The sequence below is a fragment of the Emys orbicularis genome, chromosome 19, assembly GCF_028017835.1.
Source record: "Emys orbicularis isolate rEmyOrb1 chromosome 19, rEmyOrb1.hap1, whole genome shotgun sequence".
NCBI lineage: Eukaryota > Metazoa > Chordata > Testudines > Emydidae > Emys > Emys orbicularis.
Genome location: NC_088701.1, coordinates 8,496,860 through 8,522,111, shown reverse-complemented (window position 1 = coordinate 8,522,111; position 25,252 = coordinate 8,496,860). Strand labels below are relative to the sequence as shown.

At 43.3% G+C, this 25,252-nt stretch overlaps 1 protein-coding gene across 3 annotated transcripts in view; it reads left to right on the top strand.

Moving 5' to 3' along the window:
• The window catches only part of AKAP8L (A-kinase anchoring protein 8 like), a 43,626-nt gene extending 18,958 nt beyond the window's left edge, over nucleotides 1-24,668 (top strand). For 2 of the 3 annotated variants that reach the window (XM_065419183.1, XM_065419182.1), the window contains 11 exons: nucleotides 1,372-1,600; nucleotides 5,096-5,564; nucleotides 6,068-6,191; nucleotides 6,400-6,446; nucleotides 7,314-7,350; nucleotides 9,318-9,426; nucleotides 10,478-10,619; nucleotides 11,620-11,725; nucleotides 13,240-13,370; nucleotides 14,768-14,863; nucleotides 23,445-24,668. In XM_065419183.1, coding sequence (XP_065275255.1) covers nucleotides 1,372-1,600; nucleotides 5,096-5,564; nucleotides 6,068-6,191; nucleotides 6,400-6,446; nucleotides 7,314-7,350; nucleotides 9,318-9,426; nucleotides 10,478-10,619; nucleotides 11,620-11,725; nucleotides 13,240-13,370; nucleotides 14,768-14,863; nucleotides 23,445-23,831 — 1,877 coding nt within the window. In that variant the 3' untranslated portion in view covers nucleotides 23,832-24,668. Of the gene's footprint in view, nucleotides 1-342; nucleotides 408-1,371; nucleotides 1,601-5,095; nucleotides 5,565-6,067; nucleotides 6,192-6,399; nucleotides 6,447-7,313; nucleotides 7,351-9,317; nucleotides 9,427-10,477; nucleotides 10,620-11,619; nucleotides 11,726-13,239; nucleotides 13,371-14,767; nucleotides 14,864-23,444 lie in introns of those variants that run through there. The other variant, XM_065419184.1, reaches the window with a different exon arrangement.
• Nucleotides 24,669-25,252: the final 584 nt, after the last annotated feature.

The window sequence follows — 25,252 nt, the reverse complement described above, 5'->3', positions numbered from 1 at the left end:
CGGGGCAGGGAGCTGCCGGTGGGTGCAGAGCATCCACCAGTTTTCCCCCATGGGTGCTCCAGCCCCGGAGCACCCACGGAGTTGGCACCTATGTCCCCAAAGACATTCTAGGTCAGTGGCATGTCAGGAATAGAGGTATCCTGACTCCTAGGTAAGTGCTCTGTCCACTAGCTCATGCTACCTCCTAATGCTATTAAATATTCTTAAACTACAAAAGACATTAGAACAAAGTACATCTTGTGGTACTGTCTGTTTCACTTACTAAATCACAATTTGTTCACAATAGCTTTTTGACTCATAAATTCAGATTAGCAAATCTCTGCTTTAATTTGCATGATACTAAGAATCCCAGAACTACAGAGTTGGCAGTAGGACATGCTGATGGGTGAACTGAGCAAACCTAAAATGTAAGTTAAAAGGGGGAAAACAGCATAGAACACTGATGCCATTTTAGTCAGTTTTCTGTCCCTATGTGCTTTGTAAATAGCATGCCGTGGGCTGCATTTGAGGAAGCTGTTCTCCATCACCCCTGAGATAACATACAACTGAGGGGGCCATTTCTCTCATTTACGTGTGGGCAGGAGAGGGAACAGAAGTGATATGAGTGATATTTATGCTGGTTAAAGTTAGTGGGGGGTTATTGTTCCATTTTTAGAATTGCACGAATTCTTGTGCGTCTCTAGAAGAATAGACCCCAGACACAATGATGTCGTCTAATTCGAACAAATCACTGCAATTATAATGTGAACTGACTGCCTAGCTTAGAGGTATGAATTTTATGCTATGAAGTCAGAACATAACTGGGTATGGATACAGCACAACTTCATGTCAAACTGACAGAGAGACAAGCCCACTTTCAACTAAACTAGGCTTGTCTTAAATACGTTATCTTGTAATTTCTTCTCACACAACCTACACTCTTTACACATGCCTAAATGTCCATGCCACACTAGCTGTTCTTTCTGAGGGTGACTGGACCATGTTCTCTCTGGAATCTGTTTTTTATCAGGCAAATGGATTGTCATGGAAGGCTTTGTGTAGGCTACACTGCAGCCTGCCCTGTCCATGAGTGAGAGCAAGAATGAAAATTGAGGGTTAAATGTTAGTTGGGGCAGATTGTAGACTGTTACTATATTGCTGGGATTTGGTGTGAAGTTTCTTCCATGTGTGTTTTGACCTTCAAGTCCTGATGTCGGATACACTAACACACCTTGGCAGGTGTCTTGTAAGGGAAAAATGGGTTAAATGTAAATTTAAAACCACCACATTCTGTGGGGAAGGGGCACTCTTGGGACTTCTGTGTCTAAACTTGGATAGAAATGTTCACTCAGCTGCTTGACTGGAATTCTCAATGACACTTTCTCATTTCAGGATACGAGGGATATAGTTATGGATATGGATACGGTCAAGATAACTCTGGCAATTATGGGTATGGTATGGCCACTTCAAACTCTTGGGAAATGCCTAATTCAGACACAGACCCTAACACTTCCACTGGCGCCGATGCTGTTATAGCAAAAATGAACCAGCGCTTAGATATGGTGTCTCATCTAGAAACGGACACAATGCAAGGAGGACATTATGGCTCAGGTGGAGACAGGTGAGTCTAGAGATCAAGATGAAAAGATTCAGTACCAGACAGGTTAGTGTCTTTTCCTAAGGGAACCGCTACTCTAAACTTCTGCTGACTATCAGAGTTGCTACCTCTCACTTCTTTCTCATTTTGACCTCATTCTCACTGTGTCTTCACATTTTGGCTCTCAAGAGGAACAGGTGGATAAAGGGAATTGGTTTACCTGGATTTTCCTTCTTTTGTTTATATTTTTGAAATAAGTCATTTGTATCCCAGTTTGAGTAGTGAAGTCTTAATAGTCTGGTGACAGGTACTTGAACTGTGATGCAATCTTTACAGCAGTAGTAGGATATGTTTAACTTGGGGCGGGGGGAAATCTTCTCACAGTTTTAAACTGGAGATGAATAAAGAAGGGATTCCTTAATATTTCTATATCTGGGAGCCTGCTGATGTATTTCATTTCTATAGCATTGCCACAACATTCATTTGCCTTTGTCCCTCATTTGATTTTAAGCTTAATTGTTAATCTAAAAGTGACATTTTTGTTCCAGTTTTGGGTTGCTGGCTGGGAATACAGTACAGATGTCCAGAAAAGATCAAGTGAGGTTTTGACCATGTTTTAAATCCAAAGTATATGCAGTACTAATAAGGACTGTTCACTTCACAAAGATTTTCTCGTGTTAAATTTCAAAATGAGTTTATATTCAAAATGTAATACTTCTACAACACTGCTGTTCATTCTCGGTTTATGTGAAATATTAATTCATCCCAGCAAATCCATTTCTGAGTATTTTGCTTATGTACAAGTATTTATTTGAACAATAGCAGGTTTACATCTATGTAGAGGAGACATCTATATTTTGTAGAGAACTTGAAGTTTATCTGCTACTGTTCAGAGACATTGTCAAAATAACGTAAACTAAATTCCATATAATGTAAGCAAACCAGAACCTCTTCTCTAGAATGAAAGCATAGCTTGTTAGTAGTAAGAAATGTCCTGCAAGAGACTTTTATACATTATTATCCTTTTATGTTGGAGTGCATTCTGGTTTGTTTGCAGTCCGCTATTGTTGCATCTGTACTTTGTTTTAACCAACCAAGTTTAAAACTATAAAAACTTTATAAAAAGTTTATCACAAGAACTTGGGATATGTTTACCAAAAGTATAATTCAATAGTAATTACTAGTAGCGTATGACTTTTGAATATTGTAAAATTGCTACGTGTTTATGGAATAGAGGACAAATGTACAGTAGGCTTCACAAAGTTTTAAGGAATTACTCCTCTGAAGTCTTGCATCAAATAGATTTTGGTGGAGTACTCTGTTTAAAAGCACTCATGTAAAGTACATCAGAGTTGTTTTTTAAATCCATCCGGGGGGGGGGGGGGGGGGGAAATACTTGATAATAGCAGCCTCTTTAATCTAGTAGACAAAGGTAAACAAGTTGAAACTAGACAAATCTTAGACAGAAATTGAGGTGCAAACTTTCAACAGTGATGGTATTTAACCATTGGAACAATTTACCAAGGGTAAAACGTTTAATTCAAGATTGGATATTTTTCTAAAAGAGATGCTATAGGGAAGTTCTTTGGCCTGTTATACTTGAGATAATAGATGATTACACTGGCATCTTCTGGCCTCATCTATGAATCTGTACCTCTCTTGTAGGGAGTGGAAAGGACTGTTGCAAGGCAGCAGGTGAATAGTTTAATTGACTAAATTCTTGGGTTCTAATTTCATAAGATGAGCACTTTGAATTTGATGTTCCAGCCCTTGTCCATTATTCAGACATCACACAACTGGGATCTTCTGCTCCAAGCCCCAAACATCGGGCAAGATACCATGCATAGTTCTGTCATGATAGATGATACTTGGCTCGTAACCCAGTCCTGTTAACTTTTCTCCAGCAAGAGCTAGAATCTGTTATCAAATATCCAGAGTGAATGTAGTAAACCATTTAAGGGACAAAAGGATGAAATTAGTGGTTTAGAAAACATCAGTTTTTAGCCTTCAGTCTCATTTCCTAAAAAGCAGAGTGTGGGGAGGGCTATTCAGTTGCTGCAGTTGAAAGCTCTGGTTTACTGTAAATTGGCACTTGTAGCTTTACCCTCTGAGGATTTTTGGTGATTGCTAGTCTGGATGATTCTTCTAATATCAGTAGATGGAATGGCTCTCTTTGGCTTTGGAGTTAGTGTCTCCTCCTCCAGCCATTGTTTCCTTCCAATTTCCTTGCTTTCAAGACCTTGCTATAGAGCATAACTACTGGGGTTTGTGCCTCAGTGCTAGTTTGACATTGTGTTCTTGTTTCCTTGTGTAATGTGTGAACCTGTTTGTGTTCTGTCTTGGTGAGTGTGGATTTCCCTCACACTATGGCACATCTGGTAAAGTAGCATGTTATCATGAAGAGTGTGGAGCCTCCCCTTAAACTCTGATATATCATCTTTGCTGCAAATTGAGTCTGTCAGCCACTGCATAAGATGTACAGAGGCACTACTTTAGATATAGCAGAATTTAAGTCTAAATCTCCTCTGCAGGTTTTGTATTTTTCTTCTGAAACTGTCCTGGTTAAAAACTGGTTTTGTGGAAACTACAGTGGCCAGTAATAACTCTAAAGTCATGTCTACATGGGAAAGTTGACTTGGTAAAAACCCTTCCCAAGAGACACAAGCTAAATCAAGAAAAGGCACTCTTATACCAGAATAAATGCCCACATGAGGAGGTTTTACCAGTATGACTGTTGGCTTAAATTCACACCGTGCATTATACACAGAAACTTTCTTGTGTAGACGAGGCCTAAATTAAGCCGTTCCTCCTAACAATTCAGAATAGAGTGGGGGAAGAAAAGTGGGACTATTACTTTGTGGCCTAACTAGCTCTGCATTTGTTCTTAACTATTTGGATTGTTCAGTCTGACTTAAGCATAGCTAAATAGAGGGCGGGTGGTGAATGTATTAAATTGAAATCAGAAAATCTGAATGTCTGCACAGTTGAAAATCCACAGCTACCGCTAACTGAGGTACCTTTGCTCAGCTTGGGAACTTTTCTTTTTAAAAAAGCTCAGTGTGTGATACAGTAATTTTAAGAGTAATTTGCATCTGAAGAAGTGAGATTTTTACCCACGAAAGCTTATGCCCAAATAAATCTGTTAGTCTTCAAGGAGTCTGGTGGCACCTTATTGTTTTAGTAATTTTAAGAGAAATTGAAGATTAGTTTGGTGTGGGCTTCCTGGCACGTTAGGCACATATAAATCTGACTAGATATCTGTGGTCCTTCAGTGATGGACTGAGGTTGAACTGAATCCCTGCTGGTCCTTGCCATTCTATTTATGCCCTTCTCCCACTGCTGTATCACACGGAAAAACTCCCATGTTGAGTGAAACCTCAGAGCCTTTTTTTTATATAAATGAGATGAACAGTTCTGTTGTTTTTGTTTAATCTTTCTGCTGCCATTTCTCGGCAGACTGTAATGTGGTGCCTTATATGCTACTGACTGGATTCCTTGCTTGCTGTGCGACTCTTGCAGGTATAATACATATGAGTCCTACGACTCAAGGTCTTCACTGAATGACCGTGATCTATACAGATCCGGCTATGATTACAGTGAGGCTGAACATGACCCCGAAAATGCCTATGAAGGTTGCTATGACAGCTTCTATGGGAACCACAGGGACCAGTACCAGAACAGAGCACGGGACAACTTTGGCCAGCGGGGTCAGAACTGGGCCAGAGACGGGCGAAATAACAGACCCATGGCATCTTCATATTCCGGGCACATGGGCGGACAGTGGAATGAGCCGCCACAGCCAATGGGAGGGCGGGGCCATGGCCCCCACGGCTCCTCTAGGCTCCCATCCCTCTTCTCCCACAACATTATCCCAGAACTCAGCATGTTCCAGGGAATGCGAGGTTTCTCTGGAAACATGCGCTTTGGAGGAGGCGGCATGAAACAACGAATGAGGAGAAACTGGAAAATGTGGGACGCAGACTTTAAAGTAAGTACCTGTGCAATCCCCTCCCACCCATTTACCTCATATAGACTGTTCACTTCCCGACAAACTACACTGTCCAGCTCTGAGTGCAAAGGGCCCTATTCTCTGAAATACCATACTTCGTTTCCACAGTGTAATTTGTACCTCTGTGCATTATTTGCTTGGCATCTTACTGTTTTCTAAATGGTTTGAAGAGGCCACATTCATTCATAGTGCAGTCTTAGCATCCAGAGTGTTTAATCTTGACGCTCTTATTGTAAAGCTAGGAGAGTAAATGTGCTATAGTTTTGTGGTTTAATCTGATATGCTGAAGGAAGGTTGCTGTGAAGGACTGTGCAAAATGTTATCTGTCTTGACTAACTTTGCCTGTCAGAAGCATAACTCTGTTTTCTGGGAAGTTTAGTTCAATATAAAGACCTTTTAAGGTGGCTTAATGCAGACTTATTTGCTGCTGGCAGGGGATGGTCTCAGAATGTACATTTGGGGACTGATATTTTCCTTTCTAGTCACAGAAAAAGAAAATCAAGAAGGACCCTACCTCTAAGAAGAGAAAACAAACTGACAGCACTGATGAACCTGACAGCAAGGCAGCAAAAACTGATGGCTCTGACAACTCCGACTCTGAGAATGGTAAGAATCTCTCTGGTGACGACTACTAATGAGTTAGCTCTTAGTCGTGTGAAGTTATCAGAGTGCCTTTGTTTCAGGTAGTAATTGGCTCTGACATTTCAATTTCTCTTGAATATTTAATTTGGTGGTAAAGTTGTTAATACCATTCTTTTCTGAGCTCCCCAACTGTTACTTTTTGTATGGTGACCATTTGTGATGTGCTTTTCAGAGGAAGGGACTGAAGGAGAAGCAGCAGAGAAGGAGGGCTCCAAAGCTGTAAGTGAAACTGACACTTGTAATTTACAGTAAAGACCATAATGCTTGAGGGAAGTGGATGAGTGGCCATGTAACTAGAGTTGAGGGCAGAATGTTGTGGTGGCAGCATTAAAAACCAAATGAATCTTCCTGCAATGAGTGGGAACCACTTCTTACCTTTCAGTTGTAGAGAGCTGGGATTGGTGAGGAGTGGGGGGGATTGGATCCTCATGTAAGAAAGCTTGAAGGTTGTAAATCCTCCCTAGATTACTTATTTTGTATTGCGGTAATACCTGCAGGCCCCAACAGAGATTGATTGGAGCACTAAAAGAACAGGAGTACTTGTGGCATCTTAGAGACTATCAAATTTATTTGAGCATAAGCTTTTGTGGGCTACAGCCCACTTCTTCGGATGCATAGAATGGAACACACAGAAGATAATTATACATACAGAGAACATGAAAAGGTGGAAGTAGCCATACCAACTGTAAGAGGCCAATCAATTGAGATCAGCTATCATCAGCAGGAGAAAAAAAACCTTTGAAGTGATAATCGAGATGACCCATAGAAGGTATGAGGATACTTGTACAGGTGCATAGCAAGACAGGCCCTGCTCCAAAGAGCTGAAAATATGTGACTAGAGAATTTATGAAAATGACTAGGAATAGGGGGAGGAAACCTAGAAATCAACAGTGTGTAGTACTGTTGCCAAACCGCAGGCTAAATGTGTTCCTCAGACAGGGAACCCTGCTATCTGAAGTCAGGAGGGAGTCTCTTGAGGAGCAGGATGGTTAAGAGATGTAAAACTAGTAGGTGCTCACTTTCTCTGTAAGACAAACAAAAGTTATAGCTAGGGATTGCTGATAACCTCTTGAAATTGTATTTTAGGAGGGTGAAGATGAAGAAGGAAAAGATTCTGAGAAAGGTGAGTCTGAATGTAATTCTTTAAAAGCGTTCTTGGGAAATGAGCCAAGAACTTCATCATCAAGGGATGTGCTAAGGCTCTTCAGACGTTACACCTCTGTACAGCATAAACCTTCTGCCAATAAAGGACTCTGCTGTGGAGGAAATGGCTCCAAGTAATAGTCTGACTGACTTGGTTCAGGCACTGTCTTGCTCCTTTTGTTCTCTGAGCTGTAGCTTGTACACAAATCTATGTGGTGGATTATGATGATCTGAGTTAAAGCTCTAATCTTTCATCACTCTAGAGCTTGCACTGGTTTCTGTACACAGTACATAATCCCTAGTGGATATCTGTCTGTTGGCACACTGCTAGGCCTAGAATACTAGGGGATGTTACGGGTCATGATTGAGGTGCTTTAGGAAACATAGGGAAATCCAGCATAGCATCTGGTGACTCCTAGCCAGTGCTATAGGTCTCATGTGAGATTTATAGTGTGTCTCTCTGCTATGAAGAAGAGGGGTCCCATGGACAAGGTAGGACGGTTAGTTGTTATGGTGCTAGCCTGGGACTTGGGAGACCTGGGTTCAAATCTTTGCTTTGCCACAGACATGTGACCTTGGGTAAGTGTTTCAGTTTCTCTTACTTTGTTCCTTATTTGTAATATAGTAATAAAGTATTTCGCTGTCTGATAGGGGTGTTAAAGATTGAGAGGCACTCAGATGCTATAGGAATGGGGCTCTATAAGTACCTTAGAGAAATACTAGTTGGTTAGAGGTTTCAGAGGGGTAGCCGTGTTAGTCTGTATCAGCAAAAACAACGAGGAGTCCTTGTGGCACCTTAGAGAGTAAAACACTTATTTGGGCATAAGCTTTTGTGGGCTATAACCCACTTCATCAGATGCATGGAGTGGAAAATACAGTTGGCAGGTATAAATACACAGCCCATGAAAAGATGGGAGTTGCCTTACCGAGTGGGGGGGTCAGTGCTAACGAGGCCAATTAAATTAGGGTGGATGTGGCCACGTTGAATTGGCCTCGTTAGCACTGACCACTCACTCACTCACTCTCTTGGTAAGGCAACTCCCATCTTTTCATGGGCTGTGTATTTATACCTGCCTACTATATTTTCCACTCCATGCATCTGATGAAGTGGGTTATAGCCCACAAAAGCTTATGCCCAAATAAATGTGTTAGTCTAAGGTGCCACAAAGACTCCTCGTTTTATTTGGTTAGAGTAGAGTCCATGGGATAGTTTGATGTGCCAACACTGTTGTGGCAGCTGGGGAGAGGATTGTTTAGAGAAGCATGATGACCTCTCACCAGAGGAAGAACCTGTCTAAATAGAACCCTGATAGCACAGTATCTAACTTGCAATTGCTATCAGTGGAATGTGATGGCAGCAGTATAAAACCATATGAGAAGCCTTGGCTGGGAAACCAAAGGGGTACTTGGGTCATTCCACTAGAACAGTGGAAGCTACTTCCCTGTTTTGAAAAAATTGGGATTTTTTTAATAGGAGGAATTCAGTTCCTATTTCACTGACAACCTTCATCTCTTGTGTGCCATGTGCACAGAAGTCAAAGGGGTGAGAGTGGTTGCCTCTTAAAAACTGTCAGATTCACACCTAATCTAAAATGGGCCATCTTTTCCCAGTAAAACCAGGGGCATTATATCACCATCAGAAATGATGGGTTAGGAAACTGTATCAGAAGAGGTATGCTCTCACCATCCTGCCCAAGCTCAGCCTTTCTGAAGTCTGGGCCAGAGAGTGATGGGACATCTGTTAATAGACTAGCAATGCTCCTTTTTAATTGGCCAACAGCAGGAATTGTTAAGGGAGCAGCTCTTTCCAACACTTCACTATAACTTTGTCATCTCTGAGCTATATGGGTCAGTCAAGTTGGCTACTAAACTTGTCTAGGTGAATCCTCTTAATCAGTTGGTGTCCACAAATAGTGCCCTGAAACACAACCTGCTTTATACATCTAGGTGCTTTAACAATTCAAGAAGAGATCAGTCAAATCAAGCGCAAATTGCAGGCAGGCAAGAAAACTCAAGAGAGGCAGAAAAAGAGGCATCGGGATCGCATGGTAGAAAGGTACATCTTCCTCTTCCAGTGACACAGTATACATCCTGTCTGAGAATTCTGGGAGGATTGCCTAATGTTTAGAACATGGGCCTCGGCATCTAGGTTCTGGCTTTTGTCCCTGGCTCTACCACTGACTTGTTTGTAAAACCAGGAGTAGTTACCTGAACTTCTCTGTACCAGTCTCCATCATCTGTAAAATTGGCTTAACACCTCATAGGGAGCTGGTAAGGCAAAAGTACAAATGACTGTTAACTAATTATAAAATGGAGAACTCTAATCAGTACCTTCCCCTCTGTGAATGATACTGCTGAGACCACTGTTGGAATATTGTCCAGGTCTGGTGTCCACTTCTTTTAGAAAAATAAATAAATAATAATACTGGAAAATTGGGGAGGGTTCAGAGAAATGTCAAAAGAATAAGTCACAGATTGGAAACCTGCCTTACAGTGAGGCTTAGCCTTATATTTGATAAACTAAACAGGTGGACTGAGAGAATCCTCTTTAAGCCCTTAGTTACCTACACAGGGAGCTCTCTGACCGTAGGGCTCTTTAATCTAATAGACCAAGGCATAATGAGATCCAGTGGCTGGAAGCTGAAACTTGAGAAGTTCACATGAAGTAAGTTGCACAACTTTAACATTGAAGATAATTAACCATTGGAGCAACTTACAGGCTGTGATGGATTCTACATTATGAAAAAAAAAAAATCTTTAAATCAAGACAGACATCCTTCTTAAAATCCTCTCTAGCTGTCCCATAAGTTATTGGGCTTGGTGTAGGAATTACTGCAATTCTTTGCCCTTGGTTATACGAGATGTCAGACTAATTACTGCTAATGGTCCCTTCTGGCCTTAAAATCTGTATTAAAACCTGTAGGAAGGATGTGACCATTCAACCCAGGTATAAGACTTGTCCTCTTGAATGAGCTGTGCTCTTTTTTAATTGTACCGCTAAGTACTAGTAGGAAACTACTAGTATTGTCAAGCTGATGGGGAGCCTGGAATGGAACCCTGGGGCTTGGGGTTTGAGTTCTCACTTGGTTCTAACTTTCTCTTGGTAGGATTCAGTTTGTTTGTTCGCTGTGCAAATATCGGACCTTCTATGAGGATGAGATGAATGTTCATCTGGAAAGCAAATTCCACAAGGAGCATTTCAAATTTGTTGGAACAAAACTGCCTCAGCAGACAGCTGACTTCCTCCAGGTGAATCTTTGGTTAAGTTTCCCATTACTTCAGGCTATACAGTGCACCTTTATTTCATGTTGGTTGTCGGAGACCTAAAAAAAAAAAAAAAATTACAAACAAAAAAACTTTGATAGTTGGATGTGAATGGATAGTTCAAATAGTCAAGACTAGGGGTCTCAAACTCAAATGACCACGAGGGCCACATGAGGACTAGTACATTGGCCCGAGGGCCGCATTACTGATACCTCCCCCCCGCCACCCTCGGCCCCACCCCCACTCCACCCCTTCCATGAGGCCCTGCCCCGCCTCTTCCCACCCCTTCCCTGCCCCCATTCCAACCCCTTCCCCGAACCACAGCCAATGGGAGTTCTGCCTGGGGTGCTGCCTGAAATAAGAGCAACACACAGACCCATGTGCCCCCCCTTCCCCAGGTTCCGGCCGCTTCCCGGAGCGGCAGGGAGCCTGCCCGGCCCCAGGTGCGTGCCAGGCCAGAGCCCGTGCCCCCCCCCAACCCCTCTTGCACCCCAACCCCCTGCCGCACCCTGACCCCCTGCCCTGAACCCGTACCCCAACCCCCTGCCGCACCCCTCCTGCACCCCGACCCCCTATCCTGAGCCCCCGCTGCGCATCGGGCCGGAGCCTCTCTAGGTAAATGCTGGGGGAGGGCGGGGGGGCCGCGAGGAGCTCGTGGGCCGCGTGTTTGAGACCCCTGGTCAAGACTATGAAAACTTAGATGTGAAACTACTACTACAGGTGTGATTTAGAGCACAGGATTGGGCATCAGGATCTGAGTTCTCTGCACTTTATCATCTATAAAGTGCAGACAGTCCTTGACTACCTTCAAGAGAACAGTTAGGGCTGGGTTAAGGGGCTGCAAAGGTCTTGAAATGCCCTGATGAAAGGCATAACTGCAGTGTAGAGTAAGTACAATACATGCTGTGCTTTGCATTTTTGATGGTCACATTTAATGGTCAGATGTACAGCTGAAGTTAATAACAAATATTTTTGTACAATACAGGATTACGTTGCTAACAAAACAAAGAAAACCGAAGAACGCCGTAAAGCAATTGAAGACATTAATGCAGTTATCCAACAGATCTATAAAGACCAAGATCTTACCCAAGGTAATAGCAAGTCTCCCTGCATCTTCATGGTTTTTTTTTTTTTTGTGAAGCTACCTTAATGTGCAACTTCCCTCAGAAAATGGGGAAAAACAAAAGCCATTGTGAGGTTCCTTTTTTGTGTTATGCTGAGTTTTTAAAATGTGCACACTTCCCAAGTAAAGCATGGTTAAAGCTATCCTGAGATCTGAGAATCAAACTAGATTCTTTCCTTGTTTTTGTCACCAGTAAAGGTTTAGCAAAGCAGGTTAGGTTCTTGGAACCTGTACAACCTAATTGCTGTTGCCAGTCAGTCCCACTGGTGCCATGTAAATTGTAACATGGCAAACACGACTGATAAACAGGAAGAAATAGAAGTTGCTCTACAGTGCCAACAGGAGTAAAGTATTCTTGTTACTTAAATCATCTGATCCTATTCAGACATGAAGTGTCTGTCTGAGGCACCTTTTATTGCATATAAACTTCCAGAGTGGAACCGTGCTTTTAAAAGCTGCTCATGGAAAACTGAAATATTGATCAGGAACACGTGTCTATAGCTGGTGATTCTTCAACTTTACTACTTTGTGCAAGATGGGAAGTCTTTTCCCATATTTATGCTTTAATATTTACCTTGCATGCTATAGTAATTTGCTCTTATTTTGGAGAGCTCTAAATTCACACAAGAATAATCAGCAGATTCATATACGGGAGCCTTATTTCTCATGTTAGAGTAAAATATAGAAGTTAGTTAAATGGAAAGTCCTATCCTCTTTCTAGGAGAGATGGCACTGAGGTGTGTCAACAGCAAGTAACGTAGTACAGTGGCGCTCAACCTTTCCAGACTACTGTATCCCTTTCAGGAGTCTGATTTGTCTTGCATACTCCTAAGTTTCACCTGACTTTAAAAACTACTTGCTTACAAAATCAGACATTTTTTTAAAAAGTGTCATGGGACACTATTACTGAAAAATTGCTTACTTTCTCATTTTTACCATATCCTAAAATCAATTGGAATATAAATATTGTACTTGCATGTCAGTGTATAGAGTATAGAGTAGTATAAACAAATCATTGTATGTACTGACTTTGCTAGTGCTTTTTATGAAACTGGGCAAGTATCTAGATGAGTTGATGTACCCCCTGGAAGACCTCTGCGTACCCCCAGGGCTACACATACCCCTGGTTGAGAACCACTGATGTAGGACACAATTGTGTACTACAAGCTAGCTTGGTGATCAACTAGCTGGAAACATTTTGCATGCTATAGTCAATGCACTGATGCAGCAGTGACCAGCAGCATTCATCTTTGAGGTGTACAGCCATACTCTGGGCCTCAGGTCTGTTAGACTATGGCTATGCAATGCTTCCCCTCATCCTTATTGGTCAAGACTGAGCATCACATTGTAGGAAACAGTCTCTAGGGGTGCTTGAGTATACTAAAGATAAGTGAACTCACAGAAAAAACTGCAAAACTCCCTGAAGTGTGGTGTGGCCACCACAACTCAAGTTAGATGAACAAAGCTCTTGTCTCTCCTCAGATATTGGCATGGAACACTTTATTAAAAAGGTGGAGGCTGCTCACTGTGCTGCATGTGACCTCTTCATCCCAATGCAGTATGGAATTATCCAGAAGCACCTGAAGTCCCTTGACCACAACCACAACCGCAGAGTAAGCGTGCAGCTGGTTAAATGTGTGTGTATATATAAATGCCAATATACCACTATAGCTGGCTGGGCAGATATGGAGATCAGCTTATCCCTGCAAGGTAAATCCAGGTTGCAGGGTTTTGTTTTAATTAATGAAACAATCTGATGAATGCTAAAAACTGGATATGATTGCATTCATACAGCCTATGAGCTATGTGGGGAAAATGGAACCTAAAACCAGGACTAGCCTTTTTAAAGCTTTCTGCAGTAGTGGTCTCTATGGTAACAGCTCATAGTTGTGATACTGCAATATGGTGGTCTAGTATTGTAGAATACTGATCTTCACTCTTGTAAGAGGTCAGCAGAAAAGTAATCTCTTCATATTGTGAGGAACAGCGGTGTAACATGCTAGCAGGATCCCATATCTTCTGCAACCCATTTGCTGTAGAATCCATCCTCTGATGTTTTGATTCTTCTGGTTTTAAAGAGAACCTCACATGTATAAATAGCCTTCCTAAATCTTTAAATAGATAATCTGAGCAGATGGCTCTGAATTGTCCCATACATCTAAAGAAGGTGTTGATTTTGAAGCCCAATGTCTGTTTAAATATTAGCACTAAAGCATGTTAGCAATGAAATGGCTACCAATTAATGCAGTGCAGACTTGTTCAGGTGCTCCATGTCCCTCCACTATGTTTGCTTTTTTAGAATGCTCATGTTACCTCTACCCCTGCCCACAAGAGGATTGAAAGATGAGATTCCCTCCCCAGGGCCAAAAAAGCCACACTTGGCACCAAGGAAAAGATGGGATGTAAAGTCACACATGCCCATTACCTCTAAAGCGCTGCATTGTCAATACAAATTCTGGAGCATGCTGAAAACTAAATTTGGTGGGGTGGTAATGGTGGCAGATAGGAAACTTGGTTGTGTCAAACACATCTAGAGTCATTCAGCATGTCTGCAATAACTGATAAACGTGGCTAGAACAGCGGTTCTCAAACTTGAGCAACCTGAGGACCCCCATTTTGATTTAAAATATTTTGTGGAACCCCCCCCCCCCAAGCCAGCTTCTAATTTTCCCTGGGGGTGCTCAACCCCTGCTCAGCCCAAGGCCCCAACCCTGCCCCACCTCTTTCCGCCTCCTCCCCTGAGCGCGCCCCATCCCTGCTCCTCCCCCTCCCTCCCAGTGCCTCCTGCATGCCGCTGAACAGCTGTTCCACGGCGTGCAGGAGACACTGGGAGGGAGGGGGAGGAGTTGCTCAGCGGGGCCAGTGGCCCCAGACATGACTCGCGGACCCCCTGGAGTACCCTCTCGGACTCCAGTTTGAGAACCATTGGGCTAGAAGCAACTATTGAAGTATTACATGACTCAGTTCAAAACTTAACTCTGGTTTCTTTAAATACTCCTGTTCCCTTTAGGCCATGATGGAGCAGTCCAAGAAATCATCTTTAGTAGTTGCAAGAAGTATTCTCAATAACAAACTAATCAGCAAGAAATTGGAGCGGTATTTGAAGGTAAATACCTGCAAAGCAGCTTTCAGTTGGATTGAGCAGAGAGCCACGCAGCTTCTGCACTGCAGAATTTTCGGACTACCTGCTTTTTGCAGACTAAGTTTCTTGCTAGCTAATTCTTAGGCTGAAGTTCCAAAGTACTTCCCCAATACAATGTCAGATCCCTAAGGGTTGGCTGAGTGGTGCTCAAGGACTTTCATAGTATGTATGACTAGCTTCCTCATCTCTACTGTCTCCCACCTTTAATGTTGCTCCTAATTCCTGAATGAACAGGGGTAGGCTCTTCCTTTAACATTTTCAGTTTCATCATCATCATCATGTTCCTATTAAGCCTCTGGCGTTTAGGGCACTCCTCCTCCACTCCTGTCTGTTTCTGGCAAGTCTTTCAATGGTTTCCCAGCTGTGCCCAAGGTTTTTCAGGTCGGCTTCCACAGCTCTTCGCCATGTTGTTTTCAGGTGGCCTCATTTTCATTTGCCTTCAGGTGTCCATCTTATTGCTACTCTTGTGATGGAATCAGTTTCCGTCTGAAGCACATGACCGATCCATCTCCAACGCCTCCTGGCAATGATGGTGCTCAGATCCTCTTGGCTGCACTGTGTCAATAGATCTTGGTTTGAGATTGTTCTGGGACAAAAGATGCAGAGGATTTTTCTGAGGCAGGTTGTATGGAATGAAGACCGTTTGGACATGTCATACTTTCTCATTCTGCAGCATTCTGCACTATAAAGTAGTGTTGAAAGTACACAGCTCTGATAAATCTTGAGTTTGGTTTTGGTGTTATATTTTGATTTCCAGACTGTATTTAAGCTCCTGGAGGTGTTCCTGGCTTTATTGATTTTTGTTCCAGATGTCCTTGATGGTTCCGCCATCCTGGCTGATGGTGCTGCCCAAGTATGTGAATGTTTCTATATTGGTGAGAACATAATCCTCTATCCGTACTGATGATGGTGAGGCAATATTAAAGGTCATGATATCTGTCTTACTGCGGTTGATTTTCAGTCCAATTTGCTGGCTGAATGCGTTATTTTTTTCTTGTATATGGTGTTGGGTATGTGATAGGAGAGTGACATCATCTGCAAAGTCCAGGTCTTCAAGGGATGAGAAATGTGTCCCTTTTCAGTTGAATGGAATAGAATTTAAGCAGTTTTATAGTCAGGGTCACTAGCAAAAATGTAGCATTGTTAGCCTATTACTGTTGGAATTAGTGTCAGTTTGAGTACTCAAGATAGTATATACTTTCAAGAGCTGCTAATTTGACTTCCCTTGGTGCTGTAAACAGTTGGCTAGTGTTGAAATGGATTTCTGGGTAAGAAGCTCAAGTTAAAGCTAGATGTTTGATGCATCCCCTCTCCCATAGTTCAGACTACTTTTGTGCATTAAGACGGGGGTAGGGGGATAGAAGTAAGGAGCAGTGCTTACTAGCAGCAGGCCTGCTCTCCCTTTCAGAAGAGTGATATTGAATATTATAAAGGTAAACAACTTAACCACCTACTTAGAGTGCTGTCCCTGTGGGTGCTCTACTTCAAGTGTCAGTGCATTCCAGCGCCATTGATCAGAGATTTTCATTAGCAGTGCCTGGTTGGGGTGTGCATGCACAGTAGCTGTCTCGTGGTGCCATTGGCACTTCATCTAGGGCGCACACAGCCCGACCCCTACAGTTCCTTCTCAACCATCCTCTGCCAGAGATGGAGCTCTCCAGCAACATCAAAGAAATCCTAGAAAAGATGATAGATTACTACTAACTGCGTCTTAACTAAATAATGAGTCAGTTAAATTAGTGTTAGTTAAGTTTCAGTTATTCCTGTTTGACAGCTCATTCTCCAAAAAAAAATTCCCTCCCGTTTTTCCCATCCTATGAGGGACATCAAAAATATGCCTGGATCCCCATGTTTCAAGAGATGTACTTCATGCAAGGAAGCAATGCCTATTTCAGATGGGCACTCACAATGCGTCCGCTGTTTAGGTGAGTCGCACGTACCACGAAAGTGCGCTCACTGCAGCAACATCAAAGCTTGAGCGAGGAGAGACAGGTATCTCCGACTTAAAGTCATCTTAATGGAGAAATCCCTAACGTCCACCTCAGATCCCGGACAACCCTCGATAAGGGACTCTCCGGGTACATCCTCGGTGGACTGAGCAAGTGCTAATTCCTCTACAAAATCAAGGAAAAGGGCCACGTCCTCCCCAAGCAGAGAACAGTTAAAAAAGCAACGGTTTCCAGTGAGATATCTACCCTCCGTGCCAACCTCAGGCAGAGTGGGCACCTTTGATGCACAGGCACCTCCTCTGTACCAGGACCTCTGCCGGTAGGGGAAAGGAGTCAAGTGGTAGGCACAAAATAGCCTCCTCCTCCACGGCACCGACTACTCCTACAAAGGACATGGTGCCACAGCCTTCGCCACTGGCAATGCCAGCACCAACTTCATCAGAACCGTCCACAGAGATATCAAGGACGACATCACCAGCACTGACTAAGGCCACGCAGAAACCATCTGCACTGACCAAGCTACTATTTAAAGCATTGGCACAGAAAGGAACAGCACCCTAAACAATGGCATTGTGTCCTCTTACACATAAGGCAGACATGGAAGTAACCTCTACTCCCAGATTGCCTCTGTTTGGCACCAATAGCTCACTAGTACCAACAGCACCGGACCAACCAGATTCCCCTACTGCTTCACCATTTTCCAGCGAAGACGAGGAGGATCTTGAGGAAGAAGTCTTCTCATCAGGCACCGGATACCAATGTCCTACACAAGAACCAGAGAGCAGCTTACCAGGAACATGTATCCTTGGCTCACCAATCCCTGGATGTGCCCTCCCATGCCATTCCCTATACAATGACCACAATGGGATCCCGAGGAGCCTGCAAGTCTCCTTTCTCCAAACCTCCCACTCCTCAGAGGAGACATATACGCTAAACAACAGCATCATTACTAGAGCCTTCAGAGGCATCAGAGTAGACTGGAGACGATAGAGGGGAATCCACAGAACAAGATACCTCACTTGCTCACAATTCATCGTCTTCTCTGGGTGATCGGTGATGCTTCCACCTTCCACTGCCGCAGGTGACTTTAAACATTTTCAAGAATTGTTCAGGTGAATGGCACACCGGCAGAATATTCTGCTGGAGGAGGCAACTGAGACCCAACACCAACTCTTAAAAATCGTACACACCTCTTCTATGGTAAAGATAGCCCTGCCGATAAATGATGCCTTGATGGAAACGGTGTGGCAAACGCCCACCACTATTCTTCCAACCTGCAGACAAAGTATTATGTACCTAATAAAGGAATGGGCTTTCTTTTTTCACACCCACAGCCCAACTCCTTAGTGGTGGATGCCGCCAGCCAGGGGTAAACGACTCCAATCCCGATCCACACTCCAAAACAAGGATTGGAAGAGAATAGATCTATTTGGGCAGAAAGTGTATTCTTCAGCAATTCTGCATGGCCAACTACACAACGTTGCTAGCGAAATACGACCACGATAATTACGTTAAACTGAACGAGTTCCTCAATGAAATCTCTGAAGACAAGAGGGAACAATTCCAAGCAATCGTTAATAAGGGGACAGTTCATAGCCAGAACAGCGCTCCAAACATCCCTTGATGTCGCTGACACAACTGCACACACAATAGCAATAGTAATGCGCAGAGCATTGTGGCTACGTTCTTCATGTATCCTGTGAGAACTCCAAACTAAGATAGAAGACCTCCCCTTTGATTAGGGTCAAGCTGTTCTCCGCCAAGACAGATGAAGTCCTACATTCCATGAAGGACTCACGAGTGATATTGAGAACCCTCGGCATTTACACCCCCCCAAACAGACAGAAGAGATGCCAACCATACTCCCGCAACAGACCATACATTGCAACAACAGAGGCCACATGACAACCAGAGACACAGACTTCGGCCACAAAGACACTGTCCTTCCCAGTCTCTGTCCGCGGCATCCCAAGCACCACCAGCCAAGACGCAATTTTGAAATGTTGGTCGAGAGTCTGGCTGACCTCCCCCAACAACTAGCACCAGTACTACCACCAACCCAGACCTTTGGTCATTGGCTACGACCATTCTATCATATGTGGGCCTCCATCACCACAGACTACTGGGTATTGGAGATCATTCAAACAGGTTATGCCATCCCTTTTATCTCCATTCCACCTACCTGTCCCCCTTCCCTCTCCCTGTCCCACTTCAGGGACCTTTCTCACAAGCACCTTCTATGACAAGAAATAAAGCATCTTCTACAACTGGATGCCATGGAACAAGTTCCAAAACAGCACAGCGGAAAGGGATTTTATTCCCACTATTTCCTGACTCAAAAGAAAAACAGTGCATGGAGACCCATATTAGATCTCAGAAAACTTAACAAGTTTGTCCATATCCACAGATTCAGAATGGTCACACTGAACTCAATTATCCCAGTAATGGAAAAGGGGGACTGGTTCTCAGCCCTCGACCTACAAGATGCATATTTTCTTATCACCATCCATCCCGCACACAGACGGTTTCTACAATTCACAGTAGGGAAAGACCACTTCCAATACAGAGTGCTAACTTTCAGACTTTCAAGAACCCTGAGAGTTTTTACCAAAACCCTAGCAGTTGTTGCGTCACATTTGCGCCGATGGGGAATATTGATCTTCCCATACCTAGACGACTGCCTACTGAAATGACCTACTCAAGCAGAAACAGTAAATATTACCCAAGGACTATAACCCTCTTTCACACCCTAGGGTTGCAAATAAACTAACTGAAATCTACTCTAAACCCAGTACAACAATTGGACTTTGTTGGAGCGCACCTGGAGTCCATAGAGGCCAAGGCATCGTTGCCAGTTACCAGATTCGTAGCACTGACCACTCTCATATCAGTGGTCACAAACAGCCGAGAGGTATCAGCACACACTTTCCTTCAACTGCTGGGACATACAGCGGCCACCACCTTCGTAGTAAAACATGCTTGACTATACATGTGCTGCCTACAGGGATGTCTGAAAGCACAGACTGTACAAATCCTAAAACTAACACCAAAAGTCCAACACACATTTCATGGTCTTGTCCACCACTGTAATGAATGTGCGGGGATCCCATTCCAGCAGAATCCATCATCCATACTGATCACAACAGATCAGCTGGGGCACCCACCTAAACCAACATACAATCCAAGGGAAGTTGTCTCCCATGGAGACACATTTACACATCAGCCTGTTTGAATTACACACGGTTCACAACGCATGCAACCATTTCCTCCCAAAAATCCAGAACAAAACAATAAAAGTCACGATGGACAACACTGCATATATATTTTACATAAACCAACAGCGGGAGCTTGATCTCACTTCCTATGCACAGAAGCCATAAAAATATGGAACTGGTCCATAAAACACAACATCACCATTACAGCATCATGTCTCCCAGGTTGGCAGAACACAGTGGCGTACACGTTAAGCAGACAGTTTTTCCCAAGAACACGAATGGGAACTGAATGACAACATCATACAACACATTCCACATGTGGGGGTTCCCATACATCGACTTGTTCGCAGTAGCATGAAATGCCAAATGCAGGACTGGGAACACAATCCCTAGGGGGTGCCTTCCTCATCAGATGGCACGAATCTCTCCTATATGTATTCCTACCGATACCTTTAATTTCCAGAGTAATACACAAGATACAAACCAGCGAAGCCAAGGTCATACTTATAGCCCAAATGTGGCCCAGACAGACATGGTTCCCATACCTGATCTGCATGGTAATCTGCACACCATACACGCTCTTGCTGTGACGGGCTCTCTTCTCACAAGACAAAGGTCAAGTCCTCCATCCAAACTTGATCTGAAGGCATGGTTCCAACACGAAGAATTAACCTGCTCAGAACAGGTAAAACCTGTTTTACCCAGCAGAAAGACAGCCACTTGTGCAACTTGCCTACAGAAATGGAAGAGGTTCTCCATATGGTGCCAAAACAAATGCATAACTCCACTTACAGCACCACTTCATTTGAACTTGGAATACAAATTGGAACTAAAGCAATCAGTACTCTCCACAAGTACAGTTAAAGTACATCTAGCAGCCATAACTGCTTTCCATCATAAGATAGATGGTGTCTCATTATTCACACACCCGATCACAAAGCATTTCCTCATGGGGAATACAGAACATGTACTCAGAAATACACAACTCCACACCAGCATGGGATCTAAACCTGCTCCTTAGAGGCCTTACCAAAATACCATTCGAACCCACGTGCAACTTGTACTCTACAACACCTCTCAATGAAAGTTGCATTCCTTGTCGCGATTATTTCTGCGCGACAAATTTGTAAAACAGAGGCTCTCATGGCTCACCAGCCATACACTGTATTCTTCAAAGACAGTGACACTACGACCACACCCAAAATTTGTCCCCAAGGTTTCATCATCCTTTCATCTCAACCAATCAATTCACTTACCCTAAACCACATGAGACTACACAAGAGACCATCCTCCACATTCTAGATGTTAGACATGCATTAGCATTCTACCTAGATAGAATGAAACCATTCTGAAGACTTCGTCTCCATGGCTGAAAGGTCAAAGGGATCCGCAATATCAAAACAAAGACTTTCAAAATGGATCTCAAATTGCATCCATCTGTGCTATCAACTACAAAAAAGAGAATCCCAGACAGAGATTGGAGCCCATTTGAACAGATCAATGTGGACCTCAACAGCCTTGTTAAATAATTTACCAATCACAGAGATATGTTGGGCCACCGTTTGGGCGTCTGAACACACGTTCATTAATCGCTATGCAGTAATGCAAAACTCAGACTCCGATGTGATACTAGGCCTAACAGTGCTAGCGTCAACTATGAATACAACTCGGAAGCCCTTCCATCCACAGTAGGGCACTGCTCTACAGTCACCTGAAGTGGACCCACCCACAGGGTCAGCACCCGAAGAAGTAGCTCCACTGCCACCCTCCTCCCCTCTACTTCAGAGTTTGCATGAAAGACTCGGCGGTAGAAAAGAAACTGAAGGGGTCGGACTGTGCGCGCACTAGATGAGGTGCCAACAGTGCCACGAGACCGCTACTGCGCACGCACGTCCCAACCAGGCACTGCTACCAAAACTCTCCGATCAATGGCACCGGAACTCACCAACCCCTGAAGTGGAGCACCCACAGGGACATACCTCTCGAACTTTAGTTACTACACAAGGTGAGTAACCCTCTCCTTTTTAGGTTGGGGCCTATGATCCACATAAACGCAAAAACTTGTCATTGATACCAAGGCAGTAGTTGGTCTATGGGTTGGGACTGTCTGGAAAGTCCAGGACTAGTACCAAAAAGTCACCACTTGTCTCTGCATTTAGGGACCATTCTGAAGGCTAATACCTTGCCAAGCATGATGGCTAGGAACTAATAGTAAGCACCTCGTTAGAAAGCCTGGCTTTCCACTTGTGATAGCATTTGTCCATAGCTTTGCTGATCTGTGGTGTTCATGGTTTGAGCTTGTCTTTCTGTCAGTACTTAAAATGCCTATATCACTGGCATTCTAACAAGGCTTGTATCTTCCTGTCTTCAGTTACAGCTTGGTTTTTAGTAGTTCTTCTCCAAACTGTCAGTTAGCATTGGTGCTGCACAACATTGGGTAACTTGGAACCCCATTTTTAGATTGGTAACCAACTCTACTATGGATAGACTTCTTGAATGTTGGTTGCTTAAATCACGTCAGAATTGGAAATGGGTTGCAAGACTAAGCCCTTGGCTGTCTGAAATCCCCAATGTAGGCATTGGTGTAGCTGCACCACCACATACACCTATTGTAGTTTTGCTTGTCCACACTAAGCTGCAGTGTGTGCCACTGCAGCTCACCCTGCTTTGAGAAGGGGTGATTTGCACCAATGCAAACATTGGCTTATAACAGTTTTTCCGGTTTGTATCAGTACGGTGACACTGCTGTCTGTAACTGGTATGAATTCTCAGTATAGACAAGGCCTGGTAAAAACCTTCTAAAATAGGGGATGGGAGAGTGTCACTTTACATTTGATACAGAATAAATCTCCAATAGCTCAGCTTTGTCAGGAGGACTCCCAGAATATGAACATTCCCTGTCCCTGACATTACAAACAGCTCTGCTTTCAATAGACCAAGTATACCAAGTCTTTTTACTTTTCTTGTAACTTCGTTGGTCTGAAAGCAGTCTGCTTATATCAGCAGAAGCATGGCACTCCAATAGTTTATTGGACCTTGCTGGGAGAAGGAATAACAGGGGGGCCTACAAGTAACTTCCACATAATATAAAATTAACTCTCAGTAACAAGGCAAACCTCATGGGTGCCTTCACCACACACTGCTGTAAGGTTCACTAACTTACAGCTGGCCAGGGTTAAACCCTCTGGTTCTGTACAAATACTTTCAGGTACAGAGAACTTCCAAGTGCTGGTCCCAGCCTAGTGATCAGAAATATTCATGCCCTGAAGGAGGATCTCATGTACCTGGCATTTGTGTGAAATTAAGTGAGAAGGTCTTAGCTAACATCTGCCACAAATCTGTCCAAATACAGCTTCAACATAATTCTGTCTTGACTTACAGGGTGAGAATCCCTTCACAGATGATCCAGAAGAGAAAGAGGAGCATGAGGAAGGAGAGGGTGGAACGAGTGGAAATGCAGAGGAGGGAATAGCTGAAGGAGCAGATGGAAACAAGATTGATGAAGAAAACCAAGATGAAGAAAATAAAGATGAGGAAAGCCAAGACCGAGCGGAGAACCCAGAAGCAGAAGCAACTGAGAATCACGGGGAGCAAGAGGAGATTCAGGCAGAGGCACAAGCAGAAGTAGAAGCAGGCTACACAGAGGAGAAGAATTCACAAGTTGCAGAGGAAACCCTCACTGCTGAGGAGGAAGAGCAACTGCTGGAAGGAGGTGAGGAAGAAAGCAAAGGAGTTACTGCAGCAGAAAAGGAGGAGCCCTTGGAGTAGACTCTGGATGGGGAAGCTGACCCGTTTAAGACCCAGCATTAAGTTTGTTTGTTTTTTTAAAGCATAACTATCTGTGAAACTTCATAGTATGTTTTTGGTTATCATTCTACTAAACTTTCACCTAGTTATGGCAGTTGAAAGCCTCTATCTGTAAAGTGTTTTTGGAAATAGATTTTTTTTTTTTTTTTTAACCAAACCTTCATTTTAGTAGCTAGGTTTTGTGCAGTCCAAGTTTTTAGATGGCTTTGTACTAGAAGAATTTCCTTTGAGCATGTGTACAAAACAAATTGTGCTAATGCACTACGTACTAAATCACAATCCGGCAGATTAAACCTCTTATTATTGTCCCTGTAAAACTTTTATATATTTAAAAAAAGTGGGTTGTCCCTTAGCCAGCCTTCCTGGAAGCAAAAGGAGTCTCAAATCCAGGGTTTAAAATTCTGCAGTGTATGCTGTAAAATTCTGCATAATTTCCATGTGACTGTAGTACTCTTCCCAATGTTTTACTCTTCCTTTTTAATGCAAAGCAAAAATAAGTGGTGTCGACATTGTATTGTTTGTAAAATGCTTTCACTTAAAGGTGAATGTTTTCGGTGGGTGGAGATAAAGCACTACACTGATATTACCCCCCTGTGTGCGCCTTAATTTCTGAAGGTGGAGGTGAGTAGTATGTGTTCTGGTGATACTCGGAATAGGTGGAGATCTTGAAATGCAGTCCTCCTAAATTGAAGCAATGCTGTGCAATAGCTGTGGTCTGCTGCACTGAGATCTGAGCTCCACGCAACTTTGCTGCTGATTTGGAAAAAGTCACTTCTCTTTTGTTTGTTCTCATCTATAAGGCTAATATAACCCTGCTGAGATCTCCAACTGAATTGTGCCTTGTGAATATTCACAAATATTTCCTAAAGTTGCCATAGGTTAGTCACTGACTTTTTAATTCTGAGTATATTTGTCAAGCTCACAACTCAAAAGTTTAACACTGCCATGATATTTCAAAGCGTGCCCCTGCAGGAAACGGAACCAATTTTGTACAGACAAATCTGTGCTGGCTTATGCGCCATCATGGATGCATGTGTAGAAAAGGGGGGGCACATCTCTGCTGGATGACAGGGCACCATTTTGGGACAAGCTGCCTTGAGCTTCTTTAATGGTTCCAACATCTGTGGAACTTCCCTGGAATAGAGAGTGCTGGTAGCTGTAGCTGATCAGTTTTTTTTATAAACCTGACTTCTTCCTCCCTACTTGCAGTCATTCTTCCACAACGTGGAAGTTAGCCTAGTTGTCAGTACACAGTAGAACTGCACAGCTTCTAAACTATAGGGGTTCATCTCTGTAGAATTTTCTGTCATGATCTTGCAACACAGACCGTGTTAATATGACAAGCCGCTTGTTAAACCTGTTCTAGTGTAAATGTTGAGGCA